The sequence below is a fragment of the Eutrigla gurnardus genome, assembly GCF_963514095.1.
Source record: "Eutrigla gurnardus genome assembly, chromosome: 4".
Classification (NCBI taxonomy): Eukaryota; Metazoa; Chordata; class Actinopteri; order Perciformes; family Triglidae; genus Eutrigla; species Eutrigla gurnardus.
Window position 1 is genome coordinate 6,962,765 of NC_139918.1, and position 15,195 is coordinate 6,977,959.

Here is a 15,195-nt window from a genome sequence, read left to right on the forward strand (position 1 = left end):
GCAGCCCATAGGAAAAGAATGAGACAACAGATTCAACATAGGCCAAGTTATGGACCGGCAGCTTAAAGCAGACGCATAGGGGCGGCAGTGCTAACATGTGACTAAAAGTAATGACTAAAAGTTGACTAAAATGTTTTTACTTTTCGTCAACTAAAACTAGACTAAAAATATGAAGGTAAACAATGACAAAAATGTGACTAAAACTAATAAGCATTTTCGTCTAAAGACTAAGACTAAATCTAAAATAGCCGCCAAAATTAACACTGGTCTCGTTCTTACTCCCAGGAGAAGTCGACTGTCGGAAAGACGTTTTGAAAATCTTCTTCTGCTACGTTTTAATCACTACTTTGAAGAGTAAATGTGAGTGATTTTATTCAGCCTGATCATTTTTGTTCGACATAGATCCAGCTGTTGACATTTCTGTGTTTATAAGTAGCCTAAGCCCACTTTATGCACTTTCAAAAAAAATTCAGGAGTTACCTAATCTTGTTTGCTGCTCATATATAGGCTACCTGGGCTGGGAGGTGTGAATTTTGATTCATATGTTGTGTGATAAAATAAAATATGAATTAATAAAGCACTATGTGGCATATTGCTAACTGTCTTTATTGTTATCCCGAGTTAATTTGGTTGGATCACTGACGTTATTCATCATTGTCACAACTTCTCGGTGCATTTAAAGGAGGCTGTGTGTGTCAGTTAAGTTGCAGCATGTGTGAGACGCTGCAAACGGCTTTTCATTTTTGGTAACGCATGAGTACTCTAACGCGTTACTTTTCGTCACAGGTAACGCTGTAACGTAACTGATTACTTTTAATTGATGTTAACGTTGTAACCTAATCAACTACTTTCCAAAATAACTATACCCAACACTGTCTGTTAACCAGGAGGAAGAGTAACTGAGAGACGTGAGAATACAGATCTAAGAGGAGATGAGAGATTCAGGGAGGAGCTAAGATGTTACTGAACTATAGAAGAGAGAGGAACTTCTAGATTCAACAGAGTTCAACACCAAAAACCATCAACATTACCTTCATTCAACATGATGTCATCAGACTGTTTACTTTCCCTCCTGTTCATTTCCATTCTAAGAGGTAAGATTCTATTTAAAAATAGTTCAATTCCAATATTGTTTGAATGTGATCCGTTAACTGAGTTTTTTGAGTTTTCTCTCCTTTAGGTGTCAGCTGTGAAGAACTCAGTCCAGCCAAGAATGAAGAGTCCAGTTTAGAAGACAGCACTGTTACTCTGTCCTACAATTACCCCAAACTGTCACCTGGTGATTATTTCTTCTGGTATCGACAATATCCAGGAAAACAACCCCAGTTCATCATCTCACACTCTGCTTCAGGAACTGGAGGAAATAATCAACCTGGACTGAAGATTAAAGTGGATCAAAACCAAATCAACATGAGCATCTCGTCTGCTGCAGTGACAGACTCTGCTGTGTACTACTGTGCTGTGCAGCCCACAGTGACAGGAAACACCAAAACTCTGTACAAAAACCTTCAGAGCAAAGACAAACAATACTGCACAACATCCTCTAGAGGGAGTTACACACTGTTAAATGCAATGGTATGTGATGATAGTATATAGTCCAGGTAATTTTCACTCATGAGACATGTGAAGGCTATTTAACGGTCAATCATTTTCATAAACTGATATAATTCAGTAATGGATGTGGCTGCTTCATTTCATGTGAAGTAGCCTACTGGTGCTCCAAACGTTTCTACAATTGAGTAAACTGAGATTGTTTTAAAGCCCTTAAAATTGTATGTAAAAATGTAAACCAGGTGATGTTAAACTTGGAGTTCTGAACTTCTACAGTGAAGATAATACAAATGAGGTCTTTCTTGTGCTTTCAAACTGAAAAGGTAATACATTATCACAGATACCTTCCAGTGGAGATGGGAGAACAACCCCCTACAGTATGTCCAGCTGGGACATCAAGGGGGGCATTAGCTCAGGAGGTAGAGCGGGTTGGCTGGTAACCGCAAGATTGCTTGTTCCATCCCCAGCTCCTCCTAGGTGAGTGTCTGGCGTCCCTGAGCAAGACGCCTCACCCTAATTGCTCCTGACGAGCTGGCTGTCGCCCTGCGTGGTTGACTCCGCTGTCGGTGTGTGAATGTGTGTATGAATGGGTGAATGTCAGTCAACACTGTAAAGCACTTTGGATAAAAGCGCTTTATAAATGAGGACCATTTATCATTTACATCAAGTGTAACTGAGAGTGAAGTGAAATTACATATCTAAGAAGAAAGAGATTCAGGGATCAATTGTCTCAATAAACTGGTTATCATCACAGAATAAGGTATTGATTGATTTTGTTCTGTTATTCTGTCCTGCTCTGGTTTCTTGTGGTGTACCACAAGGTTAAATCATAGCTCCTCTCATTTTGTCTTTGGATCAAATTGTGTTCAAACACAAGATCAGTTTCATTGATTTGCAAATATGTGATTTGAGAGGATAGTCATGACACACGTTAAAAAGAGCATCCCGGACACTCTGGACCCCTACCAGTTTGCGTACCATCAGAACTGGTCACAGTCAACGCTGCCCTCCACAAAGCCCTCACACATCTGGAGAACAAGGACACATGCATGTTCGAATGCTGTTTATCGACTCAAGCTCGGCATTCAACACGGTCCTCCCAACCAGACTGGCCAAGAAGCTCCTCACCCTCAGATTGACACCCTCCCTCTGCAGCTGGGTTCTGGATTTCCTCACAGACAGACCCCAGACTGTCAGAGTTGGTACCCAGACATCAGGCACAAGGACGGTAAGCACGGGGACCCCCCAGGGCTGAGTGCTGAGTCCCCTGCTGTACGGCCTCTTCACCCACGACTGTGTCTCTCCACCCATCATCAAATTTGCAGATGACACAACAGTCATTGGGCTGATCACTGGTGGGATGGAGACAGCTCACAGGAAGTAGGTGGGTCAGCTGGTGTCCTGGTGTTCACCAATAATCTCTCCTTAATCACTGAGAAAATTTAGGGGCCAGTTGTTCAAAGTTAATCTGATCGGATGTTGGTTATCAGATTGGATCAAATCTGGAAAATGGGTTGTTCAAAAGGGAAAGAAGGATTCTGAAATTGGATCATATCATGTAATCCAAACCGAGTTTGGAAATGGATCAAACCTTCAGTTTGTGTTGTTCAAAACTTTTCAGTAGGATTTGGCTAACTTTGATCCAAAAAACAGGATTACACTGATCCCAACAAGGGGTGGATTTCAAGGTGGATTTCAGGAAGAAATTGTAGTAAAACTTTAAAATTGGTCAAATAGTACATTTGTATCATTTAGTGTATATACTAGGCTTCACGGTGGTGTAGTGGGTAGCACTGTCGCCTCACAGCAAGAGGGTGTTGTGTTCGGTTCCCGGGTCGGGCGCGGGTTCCTTCTGTGTGGAGTTTGCATGTTCTCCCCGCGTGGGTTCTCTCCGGGTTCTCCGGCTTCCTCCCACAGTCCAAAGACATGCAGGATGGGGATAGGTTAGTTGGTGACTCTAAATTGCCTGTAGGTATGAATGTGGGCGTGAATGGTTGTCTGTCTCTATATGTTGGCCCTGTGATTGACTGGCGACCTGTCCAGGGTGTACCCTGCCTTCGCCCAATGACAGCCCCCCGCTGAAAAAAACAATATGTAGCATGTGTGAATGGCACTTACAATGACCAGGATACATGCTTCTAACTAAAGGTAGTGAAAATGACCTTAAAACAGCCTAGGGCTCATAGGGTTAAAGTGACCCCATGTTGGCTCTTCTACCTGTTCTTTACATAGCTGGTAATCCAGATTTGGTAATCCTGAAAACTGTGTATCTGGATCAGGGTCATGAAGAGGGCACACAACATCACCTCGGACACTACACACCCCAGCACACACTGTTCACACTGTTACTGTCTGGCAGACGCTACAGGAGTATGAAAGCCAGAACAATAAGAAGAAAGACTCAGAAACAGTTTTCATCCACAAGCCATCAGGCTGTTGAATGACTGTCACACACAAACCAACTCTGTGAACTGTGAACTGTATATTTGCACTGTGCACAATGCACCATGTTCATTGCACTATATCCTTTTATATTTATATCCATATCTTCAACAAACTTAAATACAATCTTAAACAAAAACACAACCAACACAATAGCAACTAAATGGGTTTTTTTATTTTATTTTTTTTAAATAAAAAAAAACTTCTTCTTGCTGAGGAGCTTGTCTCTCTCGACCTTGTTGTCTGTGTTGTCTGCTGGTGACTCCTGGTTGGCAGTGACCTGTTCTTCAAGGACTTCCTTCTCCTGCTCCTGGTCCAGGGTTTTAACTCAGCTCAGAGGCCCTGGTGGTCTTCAATGCCAGTGTGGAGGTTAGACAGCAGCTCCTGGTTGGATGAGACCTGTTCGTCTTTCAGGTCCTCCGAGTCTTTGAGGAGTGCAGCTGTTTTTCCAGAGCCTCCTTTTGCTGCTCCTGCTCCAGGGTCTTGCACTGGTACAGTTTTTTGAGCTGAGCTAATTGGGCTCGGAGGCCTTGAGTGACTTGCTTCTCAGCATGGAGGTTAATGTAGCTCTGCCGTCAGACTGAGCCCTGTAAGTTCAGGCTCTCACTCATGTCATTTAAGGCCTCCTCTTTCTCAGAGAGGTCTTCTTTCAGGGTCTGGATCTCCCCCTGCAGCTGGGGTTTAAGAACAGGCTTCTCATGGGTGACCTCAGCCTGGAGGTTCATGAAGTTCTCCAGGCTGGTTGAGGACTTCAGGTTCTCCTCTTTCTGGAAGTTCTGGGGGTCACTTGCCCTCTTGAGCTTCTCCACTTTCTCGCGGAAGGCCTTCTCCCGATTAAAAAACACTTCTTTCAGGGTCTTCTGCCGTTTCAGCTCGTCAGCAAGCTCCATCCTCTTGCGATGCTCAGCTAGTTAACATCCGATTTATTTATTGTTTCGGTTGTGTGTGTTTTTATTCAAGTGCATTTTTGTTAAACTAGATTGAGAGTCCATTTTATTTATTGTTTTTGGTTGTTTTATTTATTTATTTTGGATATTTTAAATGTTTTCCAGTTCTCATGTTAAATATTCTTTAGAAATAAACGTTTTGATCTTTGAAAGGGTGTACTCGCATTATAGCAGTTGAAAATGGTCTCAAAACGGCAATATTATGGCTTATCGCAATCATTTGTGGGACAATTAATCGCGCAGCAAAATTATTTATCGTGACAGGCCTACCAAAACATACGATTGTCATATGTAAGGGTTTGTCACTATATTTATTGTTATGTTTAAATCCACTGTTTACTATATATCTCCATTAACTGTTTTCGATTGATTTTGTCCTTGTCTTTGGAAAAGAAGTTTCTATGATGTTCTGTCAGGATGTGATTCCATCCAACATCAGAGGCCTCCACTAAAGTTGTTCTCTCTTGTAGCGGGGAGGTCTGACTGTCGGAACCGACGTAGCTCACGGGCTCTTCTTCCGGTCGGGAGATAATTTAAGGACGGAACGGAAGCCGGGTACATCCTCTCCCTTTGATTAACGGCGCGACGCGGAAGCATTGACAGCAGCGTGACAGACGGCAGGTGATTGTTTGCGGTAGGTTCGTAGTCTATCGCTACACTAAGTGTAAATAAAGAGCGCACGAAAAAGACGTTATTAAAACCATGTGCATGTGTTCCCGTCAACCCAGTCTCATAGAAAAACGTACCTTGGCTACGTTGGTCCAAAGTGCAAAACGTAGAGGGACTACAATAATGGCCCCTTTTTTGTGTTACTGTTACATTTTTCTGCTTATACTCTTCCTATTGGTTTGCGTCCAAGTCACGTGACCTTCAAGATTCCGGCCGTGAGAACAAAAAACATGGCTGACGTTTCTCTCATTTTTAGTGGAAAAACCAATATTTTGAGTTAGTTTCTGCATAAAAATGCGTTTTGATTACATTTCTAGCGAGAAACATATATTTTATTTTCATAGTATTTACTCAGTGAATGTACATAATCACTCGCTTGCTCGTTTTTGTGAAGAATTTTCAGATCTCGCCAGGATAATGTGACACTGCAACGTTTTGGTGGCTATGGACGCTGCTATCACCTAGCATTAGCAGTGGCCCCAGATTTCACATAGGACTCCCTTGCGATTTCGCTCCGTCTGACGGTTCAAACCCTCGCCCACTGCATGCGTTGCGTCTGAGGTTGATTTGCTGATCAATACATGGCACGGGAGGAACTAATGCTGATAAAGTGATGATTTACGATCGGATGTTTGTCCGCTGTGTTTTATTTCGAAATCTACCGGATCCTCTGTGCATTTAACTTCCTGTGTGGTGCGATCGCATTGGTGGGTTTTGACCTTTACGCGTTAGGGCCCCACGAAGAAGAAGAAGAAGAAACAGAAGAAACGAAGAAGAAGAAACGAGGGAGAAGAAGCCGGAAAAGGCACAGCCAGTCTACGTATTATATATTAGAAATTATCTGGAAAAGGTAAAAGAGGAGGAAGAGGAAGCGTTGTAAAACAACTTGACCAAGCTAAATAAATGAATCATCTTGAACCTGACGATGCCATATTCCTGGTTGATGCTTTCCTGGATGGGTGCAAGGTAAATAACATTATCTTATTGATGGAAAAATCATACTGCTAATTACAAGGCTACCTTGTTTAATGTCTTTATATTTAAATGCAAGCTAGTGCTGAACTGAGTTCACAATAATTCTGCGTTCACACAAAGCGCGATAGACGCGAATTGAGCGGCAACTCTACATTGAAAATCAATGTAATTGGCGCGATGACACGCCATTATGGCGGCTGGTGTGAACGCTTATAGCCAATGGGAGTTCCATTCAATATTGTGTCATAATGTTTCACTTTCTTTTTTTAATGTAGAAAGGGTTTTCTAGATCTGTCATTACAGTACAGGACCACAACAATTAGACTGAATTTTTACTATTGGTTTTTATATAATGCGATGTTTGTAGCTGGCAATAACCTTGGGGGGCGGTGGGTTATTCTGTGGCTGAATTGTTTATTTAGGTGGATCAGCATGGACACACAAAAGGAGGGTCAAAAAAATCCACAAAGCCGTGTGTTTGGCTTGATGAGGACAAAGATGGTCAACCTCTGCCAAAAAGATGTAGAGCTGGGGAGAAACGAAAGCGAGATTCAGCCACTGGTTGGTTTTTTGTTTGTCTTTTCATCAGTAGTTGCATTCATTATTCATTGAGCAAGTTCTAAATGGATATTCATACTTCTGCAGTGTCTTCAGCAAGCGCAACACTCCCCTCTGCTCCGTCTACCGACACAAGTGGAGAAACTGTGATCATCAATTTAGGTTTTTTTTTTCTTTTTTCCCTTAATACTTGTTTCCTTATTTGTTATGTGGTAATTGCCCAGATTTACCATTGCCTTCTTCGCTTTTCATTTTCAGACTCCCTCATTCAAGATGTCCGAGACCTCTTGGGAAGTGGTGCCGAACAACCTCTCCCCTCACACTGGAGGAACAGGCAAACTTCCTCTCTGGAGAATTGGAGAGTGATGAGGCCCTTCATGGTGAACAATATGTTGTCATCTGAGAAGCCCAAGGAGGGGGTTTGCCATCATTGTGGACACAAGGCTGCAGTAGTGATGTGTAGGGACTGTTTACCGCGATCACTCTACTGCACAGCCTGTGACCTTTCCACACATGAGGCCCTGGTCCTTCATAACAGAGCATCCATGGTGGAGGGGTTTTTCAGACACCTGCCGCCATCCACTTTTGTTCAGCAGCATGAAGAAGGGAAATTCTCCTATCATGAAAAAGGTAGTTTTTAAGTCTCAGGTTATATAGACTATTTTACATTTTTATAGAAGCCCAGGTTTACTCCAACAAACAGGCTGGATGAGGTTTTGTTTGATAGAAACAACACCCTCACTGTTGGTGACTTTTTGGTTTCATTTACTCTAAATCTAAACTAATTCTGCTTTTTAGATTGCATGTTACCAATTGTTGCTCCCTGCTGCGACTGCTCTACTGGACAAACAAGCTTTTCCAAGGGAAAGCCAATTATTTTAATTGGAATGAATGGTAACTTTTTTATTTTATTTTTATTTCTTCATATTGTTTTTTATTCATTTATTTATTTTTGAGAGATTTTTTTTTTCTCTGAATTTCAGGAAGATACAACCTCTTTCTCCCGTCAGTAAACTGCTCCTGTGGAAAAACCTTGCCAGTGACCATAAGTGATCTGGCTGAAAGTGGTTACTGGCCAGCCACTGTCAATTTTGAGACCTTGTACATGGTGGACTTGTTCACCACGTATGAGGATCTAAAAATCACTGCCCCAGGGATGTCGCGACAAGCTTTTGTCAGCATGCTCGAGTGTCGATCAAAACTCTTCGGGCGAGTGAGTGGATTCATGATTTAAGTTATCTTGTTTAGATCACCTTTTAAATAACTGATTCATTGTTAGGACTTGTTCTTACAATCCCCAAAGCTTCAGCACACATTTCTTGACAGACAGAGCCATTTTTTGCGTCATGACCACAGTGTGAAACCGACCTTCGGCACATTGTCAGTTGTGTACTAATAACTGCAGGGTTACTTACTGTTTTGTGTTGTTTTTTCACTTTTGCTCTCAGAGTGGTAAGATATGTGGGGACACAATGCAGAGGGCCTTCCTCGAATGGGCCTATGCCAAATTTGAGGTTGACAAGCTGTCCCAGGTCCAGCATTTCCAGTGCCCTGCATGCACACCCTCAATGTTGGCAGTTGCAGTGGATGGGAACCGCAAATTATATCGTTTCAAAAGCCAACCAGGGTGTGTAACATTCATGTACAATGAAATGCTAATGAGCCACAAATTACTTTTATACTGTAAATGTAACCCACATCTATATATTTCTTTCAAGACCTGATGGGTTTTTTGATGGAGTCTTTTTGGCCAGTGATGCTGAGGTGTCCTCCTTTGTTGATTACATCCATGGAACAACTGGACATGTAAGCTAAATTTATATTTCTTCATGTGTAACACCTCAAATTTCAATTTTTTATGAATGCTTGTAGCCTGTTTTTTCAAATTTTAACATTATTTGGTTTATTTAAGTAATAGAGTGGCATTGCTGTATCCAATGCCATAATACCATGATTTACAGCTTATTTGGTCAAATTTAACTAACTGTGGAAATGTCTGTATTTGCCGTCATCTGTTTAAGAATCCAGACAAAGGGAGATGTGGTGCAGGTCAGTGGACAGCAGCACGAGAGTCTGCCAACAAATCTGCAAGCAAACTAGACGAGGAAGGTGTTGAAGTTGCTGTCTGCCGTCATGGGGTTTTGCTGAAGGGACTGAATATGTTCCGTGGAGAAATATTTGCGTACCCATTATATCTCCAGAAACATCTAGCTTCACAGACCATCCAGTTTTTTTGCTCTGATGTGGTCTGCAAATATTGGCCATATCTGCAGAGAGTTGTGGACCACTGTCCAGAGTTGGAGGACTTGCTGAACATGCGCCCATTTCTCTCCATCATGCATGCAAAAGCGCATTCATGGATGTGTGAGGTAATAATGACAGTCAGATGTATTTCTTACCATTTGTACCACACATTATGATTGTCTGTTCTCTGCCCCCACTTTTTGTTTTACTAATGATAACGTTCATGTAAATGTGTTACAGTTAAAATGGGGAGGACGCAATCAAGAAGGAGCTGGAACAACAATCGGAGAGGAGGTTGAACAGGTTAACAGCTTCCTCTCCCGAGCAGCCATATGTTCCAAGTACATGTCAAAAGCCGGTAAGCATTTGTCATGTATAGTTGTGTCCAAATGGAGACCACAAGCAGACATATTTTTTGTTTGTTTTGAATGTAGCACTATTTCTTATTATCGTCTTTGGTCTTGAAGTGGTTCTGTCAGAGCTTTTAGGTGTGATTGGGGTCGTTATCATGTATTAATCCTTCTCCAAATAGACCAAACCAGACCTCTCTACAATAGAGACATTGCAGGTGTCCAACTCCTGAGTAGACACACAGCCCCAGACTTAAATATTTCCCATATTCCCCCTTCTGAGAAGGGGTTTGAACACTGATGCTTGGCCTTTGCATTTTAGAGTCCCATGCATAGGTGCTCCTTTTCAAAACAATTGTCTGTTCAGCACTTTTACACTTATCAAGATTCTCTTTATAATAATTTAGCTTTTGACACGTTAACTAAGTGTATGATTCTTTCCAGATTTATATGGCAATATTAGAGAATGATCAATGTAGTATCTGACCTTTGTTCCTCACTGTGAACCTAAATTACTGCACATACATTGTGTTTCTAGTTCGCACAGATATGCTAACAATCCAGGCAAGTGGCTGGAACAAGCGAAAGGCAGAAAACCTTGACCGGACACTGGCCAAAAGATACATCAAGGTGCTAACTAGGCAAATATGTACAGTATAATCACATTTTTGTTTTTAAATTGTCTCAGCATTTGTTAACAGATATTTCTTTTGGACAGACTGTACAAAGGATTACAGAGGCAACAAAGGACCTGGAGAAACTCACCGCTGAGTTATCTCTACAGCAAGACACAGTCCAGCAGTGGGTGTCTGATGTTCAGCAGTGGACCTCAGGTACTTTGAAAAAAGTTATTTTATTGCATATTTTAAATAATCATTTGGCTCTGCTCTTGTACAGGGGATCTGAAAAGAGGCTGATTGTAAACTGAGATGGGCATGAATTAATTTGTTTGTTGTCCTCCAAAGGAGCAACAATCCAAAATGACCTGCAGAGGAACATCGAGGGGCTATATATGGGCATCAAACAGCGAAAATTTCAGCTGTATCGTCAGTCTGGTGAGACAAGAAAAGGCCACTAGTAATGCAGATTTTTGGAAAAAATTAATTCACTACTGATTTATACATAGTAAAAACAGTGAAGCCATTTATTAAAAAAAAATGTTGTTGATGTTTGAATCACTACTGGACAGGGTTTGTCTCGTATTTCCGTCTTGAATGCAAAAAAATAAACTAGGATGTGTTATTGTTTTTCACATCTGTAAAATTGCATCCTTAAATTCTAATGGATAAACTAGGTACATGAATTGCACCCTTCAATACTTTATAAGGAGGAATAGAAGTAAATACAATTCATATAGTGTATATAATATTTAGTATTTTAATCGTGATTAATAGCGATTAATCACTGAATTGTAATGGGATTAATCGAGTTAACTTTTTTAATCGTTTGACAGTATTTCCAATATTTCTGCAAAGTGCAGAGATGACCTGACCTACCAATTTTGTCCTCTATTTCAAAATAGTTCAAATTATTTTGTATGGTGCTTTTGTGTGGTCATCATGTGAGTGCTCACTATCATTTTGTGTTTCTCATTGTAGGTGGGAATAAGCGAAGGCATCAACTGAGAAGAAAGATTGCTGTTGAGAAGAAAGCCCTGGAAGTTGCCATCAATGCCCACAATGCTACTGTGGGGGAAGTTGAAAAACTCCCTCCTCCCAATGAGCTCCTGGCTGTGGACAACTACTCCTGGCCATGGGAATGTAAGTACTTCCTCTGAAATGCAATGAATACAAATTGTTTGATGCACATCTGAATGTACATATGAAATCTGATGTAAAAAATGTAAAGACACTGGGCAATATGCCAAAAAAAAAAGAATGCCGTAATTTGTAAATGGCTGTGATCGAACTCCTTTCGCAAAGCGCTGGGGTTCCTCCTAGTCCTTTCAGGGTTTATTTCTCTATTGTAGTAGTACACCCACAGCAGTAAGCAGTTTAGGACAGGGTTGTTTATGAGTTGGTTCGCTGTTTGTGGATAAATAAGACAGAGCATGATCATCATTATCACCTGTTACTAGTGAACATGTTTACCAGTGGAATGATCCCAACAGGTGGTTTGGAGTTGACAAAAATGTATGATGTGGAAAGGGTCAAGCATGCCAAATATTTCCTGTCCCAATATTTTTATAGGAGGTTGTAAGATAACACTTTGATGTAATGTATTGCAGGTCATGGTGATATGGTGCAGAAAAAAACGGTTTTTGACAAGGTAATGCTGCTGGCTAGACTGAAAGAAGAAGAAGTTATTGTGGTTCGTGAAGTCAAGCAGCACATGGAGTACATGAGGAGTGTTGCTGGACTGATTGAAGAGCTTACCTCTCAGCTAACTGAAGACACCAACAGGAAATGTAAGGACAATAAAAAGTTTGTCTTTTTCTTCAATTTGCTTCTCTGGTAACCACTTGGCTTATTTCTTCTTCTTTTTTTAATGTCACATTCTCAGGCAGTACAGAGGGATTAATGGAGAACGGACGTGAGGGACTACTCTGTGTGCTGAAGAGAAGATTGTGTGAAGTTCAAGCACAACTGGCCACAGCACGCACAACATACAGAAGTATTGTTGGACTGCAAACATTGTCTTTAGATGACTTCTCTGAAGAGGAAGACTCAGAGAATACTTCCTCAACTGATGAGGAGTTTGGAGACTAGTTATTGTATTGAGATGATATGTATGACTGTGAAGATGTCTTCACAGTGTCCATCCATCCATCCATTTTCTACCGCTTATCCTGCATTCAGGGTCGCGGGGGGGCTGGAGCCGATCCCAGCTGTCATTGGGTGAAGGCAGGGTACACCCTGGACAGGATGCCAGTCTATCAACATGTAGAGACAGACAACCATTCACTCTCACATTCACACCTACGGGACATTTAGAGTCACCAATGAACCTATCCCCATCCTGCATGTCTTTGGACTGTGGGAGGAAGCCGGAGAACCCGGAGAGAACCCACGCTCACACGGGGAGAACATGCAAACTCCACACAGAAGGAGTTTAACCCGCGACCCTCTCGCTGTGAGGCGACAGTGCTACCCACTACACCACCGTGGAGCCCTTGTCTTCACAGTGTGTTGAACCCAAACATCAGTGCTGTAATAACTTCTATGTGAAACCTGAGGCTATTTTACTGCTGTTGTAAGATGTCTTTGTGTTTAAAGCATGTATTGCAAATTCCTCTGAAGCTGTAAAAATCCATTGTGTTAGCCCATTAGCCTGGTGATTCACAACTGTCAAACATGACAAATTACCTTGTTCTTTTTTCTATCATTACATTTTCGAAATTTATTTTGCATCCCTACATAGCTTCACTGCAGTTGTGTATCGTTACATACCTCCTGCTGTTCACATATTGCATTGTTACTCTTTCTAACTGTGCTATTCCAGCTTGTGTTTCCACATGTTAGTATATTAATACTCTCTCACACTCACTAACACACTCACACACACCTTCTCTATCTGAAGATATATAGTCTTTATTTTGAAGAGGGCATCTCTTAGCTCTAGAAAGCCGACTTTGTTGATTTCACCCAGTAAAGTGAATTGTTGTTTCAACTACAGTCATGTCTCAATTGTTTGTTGTTCATTTAAGTTAGTTTCCTGTTTTGTCCCATTGTGTGAGTTGTTCCTTTCAGGTAAGTCTGTAGTAAGCATTAGGCCTATACTCTAAGGTCTTGAATGAATAACAAATGAAACAAATAAATTTAACCAATAGTCTATAGGTCTATCATATGCTGTTATCTAAGTAGATTTTTTTCTCTGTTCATGCTCTTATGGAGAGACTTGCAGGATGGCAACGAAGCAAGGCAGATTGTGTGATTGTTACATTTTTGCCTATGTTTTGTTTTGTGTCCCAATCACGTCACTCTCAAGGTTCCTGTCGGGAGAACAAAAACGACGGGCAGTGGAAAATAAAGTATCTCTTGTCTTAAAGATATTTGTGTTTTATTATGCAGCACTACATACAAATATGTCGGGTTTAATAATCACGCCTTCAGTTATGAAAATTAAATGTGTCTTATTTTTTTTTATTTACATTTTTGATTGCGGACATTGGCCGTTACTATTGAGATGAGGACAGCAGAGCAGTTGGCGCACTGGTCTCCTGTTTTAGTTCAGATATATTCATTAAACAAACATTGTTGTCTTTTCTTAGCATAGATCATATACATGCAGTATAATTACTTATTAGACAGTGTGTGGTATTTGATATATTGGGTAGATATATGTTTTCACTACCCCGGCACAACTACAATGGGGTGCCAGGCAAACACATTTTTGGCATCAGACTTTAAATATTGGCTTATTCAACCCCCCACCACTTGGTGACTATGCTCACATTATGTTATAGCCCATGTCAACACCTTTCTACAACAGTTGGTCTTATCTATAACCCTTTTTGTCCCATAATATAAGCCTTCAAAATATTCCCTGAGTTTAAGGTTCAAAGGTCAATATCTCAAAGCCAGAATAATATAGAACCTTCAAATTGATATATGTTACTCTCCAGGTCAAGACCTTTCCAGTGATGTTGCATGTGCCCTAACAGGCTAGGGTTCAGAGAGCATTATGAGTGTGTGTGTGTGTGTGTGTGTGTGTGTGTGTGTGTGTGTGTTTGTGTAAATAATGACCTAACAGTCATTCAAATCATTTCTACACAAACAATCTCCCAATACATCAAAGGAGACAAAGGTAGATTGACAACAAGGTAGACTGTTTGTTTAGTAAACCTGCAAAATGACTGCAGTGTGCTCGTCCAAACATTTCACAATCACAGATTATAATGTGCCTAAAAACAGAGAGTGGTCTTTGGGTTAGGCCTACTGTTTACTGCCGTAAATCAGCTATTTTTTTATTTTTTTTGCGGGCACATCCACAAGGTCGCATCTTCACACAGCCGTCTATGCTGCATCATTACGCGTCCATTGTACCATCTATGGCCAGTCCGTCACTGCCCGTGACCAACGCGGCAACAACAGTGGAGAAGTTTTAATCAGGCCACGGACACCGGGACCCAGGTTGACCCCATGTTTGACAAGTGGAAATCCCGTTTTCGGTGCATTCATCTCTCGTGCTGCACTTGTCACTGTGTGTGATATTATGCGCTTATAAAGTGGCGGGTGATATATAAATCGATTTGCCCGGCATCGATTGACTTAGTTTCAGTACCGCAGTGGTGGACAGGTCCCGTTAAGAGCTTATTAAGAAGCTTCTTAGGGGGGATCTTAGTTCTCCTAAGAAGACAGTTAAGAACGCGTAGTTTCAGTACCGCAGTGGTGGACAGGTCCCGTTAAGAGCTTATTAAGAAGCTTCTTTGGGGGGATCTTAGTTCTCCTAAGAAGACAGTTAAGAACGCGTAGTTTCAGTACCGCAGTGGTGGACAGGTCCCGTTAAGAGCTTATTAA

General features: G+C 41.3%; 1 protein-coding gene across 2 annotated transcripts; it reads left to right on the forward strand.

Annotated features, from left to right (window-relative positions):
- Positions 1–5,529: 5,529 nt before the first annotated feature.
- On the forward strand, positions 5,530–13,723 carry LOC311011996 (uncharacterized protein). 2 transcript variants are annotated; one of them, XM_084007256.1, is made up of 17 exons: positions 5,530–5,574; positions 6,342–6,575; positions 7,007–7,145; positions 7,230–7,304; positions 7,401–7,772; positions 7,941–8,036; positions 8,126–8,355; positions 8,591–8,769; positions 8,861–8,948; positions 9,164–9,511; positions 9,627–9,744; positions 10,275–10,366; positions 10,455–10,569; positions 10,702–10,791; positions 11,335–11,496; positions 11,964–12,143; positions 12,239–13,723. In XM_084007256.1, the coding sequence occupies exons 2-17, from the start codon at positions 6,513–6,515 to the stop codon at positions 12,442–12,444; spliced, it is 2,553 nt and encodes an 850-aa protein (XP_083863382.1). In that variant the 5' UTR covers positions 5,530–5,574; positions 6,342–6,512; the 3' UTR covers positions 12,445–13,723. The 2 variants fall into 2 exon arrangements, with proteins under 2 accessions (XP_083863382.1, XP_083863381.1); XM_084007255.1 differs by having other exon boundaries at positions 5,533–6,575.
- The last annotated feature ends 1,472 nt before the right edge of the window (positions 13,724–15,195 follow it).

Bases quoted from the DNA above. Each gene is read 5' to 3' on its own strand.
- LOC311011996 (XM_084007256.1), top strand. From the start codon at position 6,513: ATGAATCATCTTGAACCTGACGATGCCATATTCCTGGTTGATGCTTTC. The intron at 7,305-7,400 runs GTTTTTTTTTTC...TTTCATTTTCAG, and splicing joins AACTGTGATCATCAATTTAG to ACTCCCTCATTCAAGATGTC. The intron at 10,367-10,454 runs GTGCTAACTAGG...TCTTTTGGACAG, and splicing joins TGGCCAAAAGATACATCAAG to ACTGTACAAAGGATTACAGA.